Source organism: Meles meles, chromosome 8 (assembly GCF_922984935.1).
Source record: "Meles meles chromosome 8, mMelMel3.1 paternal haplotype, whole genome shotgun sequence".
Classification (NCBI taxonomy): Eukaryota; Metazoa; Chordata; class Mammalia; order Carnivora; family Mustelidae; genus Meles; species Meles meles.
In genome coordinates, this window is record NC_060073.1 from 99677757 (window position 1) to 99686457 (window position 8701).

Consider the following 8701-nt stretch of genomic DNA (forward strand, 5'->3'; position numbering starts at 1 on the left):
TGGCTCGCTCCTCCAACAAGGCTCCAGCTAGCAACTGGTGGGGTAGGGGTGAGAAGATTAGGCTTTGCAGCATAATAAAACTCAATCTAGGCAGATGATGATACCCCAGCTTCACAAAGGATCCCCAGCATCCTCTGAGGACACACATTCACAGGCCTGTCCCCAGCTATGCCCAGAAAAGGGTTGGGTGAGGACAGCTTCCTCAAACAGGCAAGGGCAATGGATAGAGGATGGTGGTGCCTGAGCCCTAGACCACTGCCCCACCGGGTCGTGGCACACTATGAGATGGAAGTGGTCCTTGCCCTGCAGGTACCCAGCAGACCCCAACTTCACCCTGTTGTTGGATCCTTTCCTCTTTGTCACAAACCTGCAAAATCTGTCCCAGTTTCTTTTCCTGTATCTTCTTCACCTCCAAAGAGTAACTTTGATTTCAAGTGAGACATTTTGCCATTAAGTGTTTAGAAAGTCCCCACTGTAGCTTCTAGCACTGTGGAAATTAGTGTTCCTGCTATTTCTTTTTCAATATTTGTGTTTTTGCTTATTTAAAGTGTAAGAGATCACAAGAGCAAAATTATTTCAGAGGATTTAAGTCCACTGAGCAAAGGCAGCAGTTCTGAGAAGCTGGAGAGGGGAGGATGGTGGTGTTTGGGGGACACTTTCACTCTCTGACAGCTTATTGTCTGTTATCAAAGCCACCTCTCTGGTAGGAGTGACAACAGCGACATTTTTTTAGGTGGAAAACGTCAGGGTTTTTTTGTGCAGTGTGGTGTGTTGCTGCTCTGAGCAGGCTGTTGTTGGCCTGTTATTAAGGGAGAAACTTTGCAGGAAGTGGAGCGTTCTGCCCATGCAGACGCCAGAGTTTGGGAGTCCAGCCAGAGCCCTTGGAGCTCCTGTCTGCATCCTCTCACATCTTGCTAGATAAAACATCTCCTAAAATGTGATTCTTTACATTTTGGTGTTAACAGTAAAACATGGCACACACACACAGACACACACTCAAAGACACACACATAATGATGGGCACTTCGGAAAGAGTAATGGTATGTGTTCCCCTTGTTATTGATTATTAGATCCACCAAATTATGGCTGTCCCAGTCTTTATTCTTGGAGGAGGAAGAATGAGAGTCTTGACTTAGGTTGGCTTAGAGGAAATTCCAAGGTGAATAATGTAATAAGATCATAAGATGAACAATATGTTACATCATGATATAATAATAATTTTTACCTTTTTGCCCACAAAAAATAGCAATTTTGACAATCACCCTCAGATGAGAGAACCTTTGTGGAAGTCCAGGAATTTAGCCCAGAAATACCAGCACACTGTTGGAGTAAAAACAAATCCAAGATTGGATGCATTGAAGAGGGTAAGAGGAACAGTTTCACTTTACCTATGTCCTTCCTCCCTCAAGGCAACATAGCTCATTGCCAAGCAAGTTGTTCTTGTAACCTGTGACTCTTGTTTCTTGCCACTGGGGAAAGTAAGAGCATGGGAATGAAGTTCTGGTTTCCTCAGGTATGGGAGACACTGCCAAAGAGATCCACTTCTCATCCCGTTCAGATAGCTGAGGTAAATTGTGTGGCTGAGGGTGGGAGTGTCTGGGAAGTCGCAGGTAGGGCTGTTGGAGGGCATCAGAGGGATGTGCATCCTACTAATTGTACCGTGATTGGGTACATTGGGAAGCTGGCTGTTGAGTCACTGGGGATGCTGTCAAGTAGCCATGGGCACCCCCTGACTCTGTGCGCCTTACCCACACATAACCCCATCCTGTGGATGGTTTTCCACATGTTCTTCCAGTGAGAAGATGGCCAGTAAGCACATGTGGAAAGATGGCCTGATTCTGCAGGCTGGAGAAAAATCACACATTGAGGGCTCCTGGGTGGCTCAGTGGGTTAAAGCCTCTGCCTTCGGCTCAGGTCATGATCCCAGGATACTGGGATTGAGCTCTCTGCTCAGTAGGGAGCCTGCTTCCCTTCCTCTCCCTCTGCCTGTCTCTCTGCCTACTTGTGATCTCTGTCTGTCAAATAAATAAATAAATCTTTAAAAAATCACACATTGAGTGTTCAGTCCCACTCTAGGGACAGAAAAAAGGAGGCTCTCAGCAACTAACCTGGCTTTGCAGGTTGGAGGGATGGCGTACGGGTTTAAGAATTCTGCCATAAGATGAAATAAGAAGTTTGGAGAGGAATAACCATAGAAAGGTCTGAGAAATCCTCAGAATCACTAGCAGGGGTGACAGAGCGTAATTCTCTGCTAAAGCAAGTCAGAAAGACTGGAGGAGGTAGCTGCTGCTTCATATATGAAGATAACAGCAGTCTTTGATACGAAAAATCAGTGTAATCCGACACCACCAAAGGAACACAATAATTTTCTAGAAACAGATCCCAAAGAAATGGAGATCTGTGACTTGTCTTATAAAGAATTCAGAATAGCTGTTTTAAGGAAGCACACTAAAGTATAAGAAAACACATAAAACACAAAAAGACAATTCAGTGAACTCATGAGAACAATACACAAACAAAATGAGAAGTTTAACATAGAGATAGAAACCATCAAAAAGAAGCAAAAAATCTGGAGCTGAAGAATACAATGGATGAAATGACAAATGCAGGAAAGAGTATCAGTATTAGACTGAATCAATCAGAAGAATGAGTCTTTGACAGGACATTTAAAAATTATGCAGTGAGAACACAGGAAAATAATAAAAAGGGATAAATAAAGCTCATGTGGCTTGTGGGATACCATTAAGAGAAACACTGTAGACATTATTGGAGTTCCAGAAAGAGAAGGGTGGAAAAAGGGGCAGAAAGCTTGGTTAGAGGAATAATGACTGAGAAGTTCCTAAATCTGGGGAGAGATTTGAACTCCTAACTTCATTAAGTTAATAGTTCACCCTGATATTCCACCCAAAGTGAACTTCCTCAAGACGTATTATAATTAAGTCATTTAAAAGTCAAAGATAAATTGTGACATCAAAAACAAAATATGAAAAGAGAGTAAAAGAATAGAGTTTTTGTATGTGATTGAAGTTATCACCTTAAAATAGACTGTAATGTTTATATGATATTTTATGCAAATCTGATAGTAACCACAAAACAGAAGCTACAGTAGATACAGAAGGACAAAGAGAAGGGAATTGAAGCATACCATTACAGAAAGTCATCCAGTCACAAAGGAAGACAGCAAGAGAGGCAGAGGGGAATAAGGAAGCTACAAAACAGCCAGAAAATAATTAAGAAGACATTAATAAGTTCCTACCTATCAGTAATTACTTAAAATGTAAATAGCTTAAATTTTCCAATGAGAAGGCATAGAGAGGCTGAATAAGTAAACAAACAAATGAAAAACAAGACGCAAGTATATCTTGCCTACAAGAGACTTAATTCAGCTTTAAGGACACAGAAACAATAATGAGGGGATGGAAAAAAAATATTCCATGCAAGTTGAAACCAAAAAACAGTAGGGTTAGCTATTCTTCATCAGATGAAATAGACTTTAACTCAATATTTATAACGAGAGATAAAGAAGACCATGATAACATGATAATATCATAATGCAGTGGAGACATTACAACTAATACTGCGGTAATACAAAGGGCCATAGGAGACAACAAACAATTATATGCAGATTGGTTAACCTAGAAGAAATAGATAGGTTTTTGGAAACATATAGTTTACAAGACTGATTCATGAAGAAATAGAAAATCTGAACAGACCAATAACAAGTAAGGACACTGAATCAATAATCAAAAATCCCTAGGAAGGAAGAGCCCAGGACCTAATGGTTTCACTGGTGACTTTTACCAAACAGTTAAAGAATTAATGCCAAACCTTAGCTCTTCCAAAATTGTAGGGAGGGGGCACTGTCAAATTCATTGTACAAGGCCAGAATTACCCTCATATCAGTGCAAGGCAAGGACAGTATAAGAAGAGAAAACTACAGGCTGCTATCTCTAATGAATATTGATGTCAATTCTCCAAACAGAATTCTACATTCCGTAGCACAGTAAGAGGAACATACACCATTATCAAGTGGGATTTATCCATGGGAGGCAAAAATGATTCAACATATGCCAACCAATAAACACGATACTCCAGATTAATAGAATGAAAGATACAAATCATATGATCATCTCAATAGATGCAGAAAAAGCATTTGAAAAATTTCAACATCCTTTCATGATTAAAAGGACAGGAGTTGATTGGAAAAGAGCATGAAAGAACTTTTTTTTTTAAAGGTTTTTTTTTTTTTTTTAAAGATTTTATTTATTTATTTGGCAGAGAGAGATCACAAGTTGGCAGAGAGGCAGGCAGAGAGAGAGAGAGAGAGGGAAGCAGGCTCCCTGCTGAGCAGAGAGCCCGATGCGGGACTCGATCCCAGGACCCTGAGATCATGACCTGAGCCGAAGGCAGCGGCTTAACCCACTGAGCCACCTAGGCGCCCATGAAAGAACTTTTGAGGGTGGTGGAAATGCTCTATATCTTGATTATGGTGGCCGTTACAATGACCTGAAAGTCATTGAAAAACTGTACTTTTAAAATGGATTCATTTTATTGTATTCAAATTGTAACAGTAAAATTGATTCAAAAAAGAGAAAATTGCAAGAAGAACCAATCTCAACTGTGATCTTCTTGGCCCTGCCCCTGAAACATTTTCCATAAATAAAATAGCTGTATATTCAACAACCTCATTATTTTTAAATTGCTACAGAAGGATGAATAAATGTGGGTTGTAAAAAATACAGCACAACTCAATAGTAAAAGAAATGGAGCATTGATGCATGCAACAACTGGGATGGACTTAAGAGCATCATGTTTAGTGAACAAAACCAATTTCAGAGGTTATACATGACGCAGTCTCATTTGTTGCCTTTAGGATGACTCCACTGTAGAGATGGAGAAGAGGTTAATGGTTGCCAGAAGACACAGAGGAAGGTGGGAGGAAATGGGTGTGAAGAAGGGAGTTTCTGTATGGTAGTGGGACACTTCTCTTTCATGATTGTGGTCATGACCACATGATCATGATCTTGATCATATACCACATACTACATGGTCAGATCACATAGATCTACACACATAACAAAACACACAGTATATGTAAAACTGCTGAAAGCTGAAAATGTTTGTAGTCCTATCCTGTTAACATTATTATACCAATGTCAATTTCCTGGTTTTGCTATTATGCTACAGTTGTTAAAGATGTTACTGCGGTAGGAAGCTGGGTTGATTTCAAGGAACCGCGTACATTATTTTTGCAATTTCCTGTGAACCTGTAATAATTTCAAGATGAAAAATTAGATGCCTTCTCACAGCATGATCATGAATTAATACATAACTGGGAATTCTAAAGTCATATTTTCTTGAAATGGAAGCTTAACAGTGATTTTTCTTATAGATTTGATATAATATATTAAAAGCAAATACATACTGAGTTAGAAAACCCAGGATAATTAAATTTCCATGAAATAATGGGTCATTTTTATATTAAATGATTTTTATTAAGTAATAAACTCTGAAATCAGTTCAAAAGATCCTTTTGTTGATCTCTATATAATTTGCTTACACACTGAATATTTAAAAGGACTCAAGTGTTTTAAAGAGGCAAAATAAACTTTACTGAAATATTCACAAATCCTTATGAACTTAAATCCTTAAAACTAATATGTTACCTAGAAATAAAATTAGAGAAATTTTTTTTCTTAATTTAAATTTAATTATACAATATATAGTATATCATTAGTTTCATATGTAGTGTTCAACAATCCATCAGTTGCGTTTAACACCCAGTGCTCATCGCATCACACGCCCTCCTTAGTTTTCAATAACATTTTAATTATAGGGGACAGATAGGATCCTTTCTTATATACCCTAGGGAATGTATAATCCCTGATGGAAATTAGTATTTATTGTCACAATTAGGTTATAAACAGAGACACCGGTTTCTTCCCTATAGAGCTTAGCATGATGGGAAGGTCCTAAAGGACATGGACCTGGATTTCTCAGATTCAAAAATATATAAGCCTTAACACATGCCTGGAGCTCTATGACCCAGTGGCTCAGGTATCAAGTGTGTAGTTGCCCTTCCTGTTTTCTTAGTAAGTTTATAACAACAAGTTTGATCTACAACCAAGAATGACTCCTGGAATGCTCAGACTGAGATCTGTGGTGTGATCTTTGGCCAATAAAGGAAGACGAAGATCACATAGAGGGTTAGCAAAGTTCTTTCAATGGAAGGAGAGTAAGTTAATTACATTTCAATTTATCTTTTATTCTCTCTGTTCTTGAAAAATGAGGAAAAATATTTATATTGAATAACAAGAAACTCAAAGTATGAAGCTCTGACTATACCACCTGCATTATTCTGAGCATACCTTCTCTGTGTTGGCTTCATCCTTCGTCTGGCAGCAAGATAGCTATACCAGTACCAAGGGACACATGCAGAATATAACAAGATCAAAGGAAGAGATTTATCCCTTTCCTAAGATAAAGTTTTTAATTGAAATACACATAGAAAAAAGTTTATGTGTTATAAGCATACAGGCTGATACATTTTCATAAACTTTATTTAATCAATGTCTACATTGATGTCTATATCCACCTTCCTTTATTCATTCTCTGTCCAGCTAAGATGGACCAAAGAAGGGGAGTGTATAGAAATACCTGAGTATATGATGAATTATAAATCTTAGGCTACCAAAGTTCTCATCAATATTTGTTATCCATTTTGACTTCATGGGTTCTTGCAGTAAGTTATTTGAAAACATTGTAGACTGGTAGGGATTCTCTTCTATGAAGCACTATTGTGTTATGGTCTCTGCCCAAGAGGAATCCTCGCTTTCATGGTAGTTATGACAGGGAACTAAGGTATTGGGTAGGGTAATGGAAACATGAGAGTAGGAATGAGGAAGTGAATGATCAGATGAGTGGGAGGGAGAGATGGGGATAGCTCCCCACGACCGAAGCTCACCAACAGGTAGCCTTTATCCTCAGCTGCTCTATCCCGTGTCTTTTGTAAAGGCAGGAGCAGTTGTTTGTCACGTGCTGCTCATGCAATAAGACAGAGTGGTTTTAATGTTGAAGTGTGTGTGTGCCAGTCCACTCTGACCCTGTGGAGCAAAGGAGGGCTTATTTGCTGGTCTGAGTCTTCTTCTCATAAATAAGAGTGTGTAAGGAGAGGGAGACAGCTGGAGTTTCATTCTTTTCTTTTTTAAAATTTATTTGGCACACAGATAGAGAGCACATGTAGGCAGAGCGGCAAGCAGAGGGAGAGGGAGAAGCAGGCTCCCTGCTGTGCAGGGAGCCGATGTGGGGCTTGACCCCAGGACCCCAGGATCATGACCCCAGCCAAAGGCAGCCACCCAAATGACTGAGCCACCCAGGCACCTCAGAGCTGGGGTTTCTATTAACGGGACTTTCTTCTGTCCTCACAGATTTCCAAAGAGGACAATATTGGTTAGAAATGACTCCTTAGTGACTGAATTTCTTCTTGCTGGATTAACAGACCGCCCAGAGCTCCAGCAACTCCTCTTTTTCCTGTTTCTGATGATCTACATTGTCACCGTGATGGGCAACCTTGGCTTGATCATTCTCATCGGTCTCAACTCTCACCTCCACACCCCCATGTACTACTTCCTCTTCAACCTATCCTTCATTGATCTCTGTTACTCTTCTGTTTTCACCCCCAAGATGCTGATGAACTTTGTATCAAGGGAGAACGTCATCTCCTATGTCGGGTGCATGACGCAGCTGTTTTTCTTTCTCTTTTTTGTCATCTCGGAATGCTACATGTTGACCTCAATGGCCTATGACCGCTATGTGGCCATCTGTCATCCATTGCTGTATAGGGTCAGCATGTCCCATCAGGTCTGTTGCTTGCTAACTGTTGCCGCATACATGATGGGATTTGCTGGAGCCTCTGCCCACACAGGCTGCATGCTTAGACTGACCTTCTGCCATGTCAATATCATCAACCATTACCTGTGTGACATTCTTCCTCTTCTCCAACTGTCTTGCACCAGCACCTATGTCAATGAGGTGGTAGTTCTGATAGTCGTGGGCATTAATATCACAGTACCCAGTTTTACCATCCTGATTTCTTATGTCTTTATCCTCACTAGCATTCTTCATATCAGATCTGCTCAAGGACGATCAAAAGCCTTCAGTACCTGTAGCTCTCACATCATTGCTCTTTCTCTTTTCTTTGGGTCAGCAGCATTCATGTATCTTAAATATTCTTCTCCTGGATCTATGGAGCAGGGAAAAGTTTCTTCAGTTTTCTATACTAATGTGGGGCCCATGCTCAACCCCTTGATCTACAGTTTGAGGAATAAGGATGTCAAAATAGCACTGAGGAAAGCCCTGATTAAAATCTGGAGGAGAAACATGTTCTAATTAGAAGCAGCAACAATATAAAGAAGCCCAGGTTTTTATTTTATAATTATTGGTGTTTTTCAAGATGAGACTGTGTGCATAACCATGTTGTTTCTATAGATTGTGTTATGTGTGACTTAATAGATTTGCTTATCATTTTCCTGATAGCTAATCTTGTCTTATTTTTCCTTTTGTATCTTCATCATGTGTGCAAGTTTACAAAAATAACTAATACATTTTATAAACGGAAACTATGCACTGATGTCTCAATAACTTTTATACTACTTTTGTTTCTGGGCTACTTCTAATATGGACAAATGTGGTTAGCTTTTTC

The 8701-nt window shown here is 39.6% G+C and overlaps 1 protein-coding gene across 1 annotated transcript; it reads left to right on the forward strand.

Annotated features, from left to right (window-relative positions):
* Window positions 1-2129: 2129 nt before the first annotated feature.
* Window positions 2130-8388, forward strand: LOC123948978 (olfactory receptor 8B3). The gene is made up of 2 exons (XM_046016230.1): window positions 2130-2140; window positions 7455-8388. Exons 1-2 carry the CDS (start codon window positions 2130-2132, stop codon window positions 8386-8388), a joined length of 945 nt encoding a protein of 314 aa, XP_045872186.1.
* The last annotated feature ends 313 nt before the right edge of the window (window positions 8389-8701 follow it).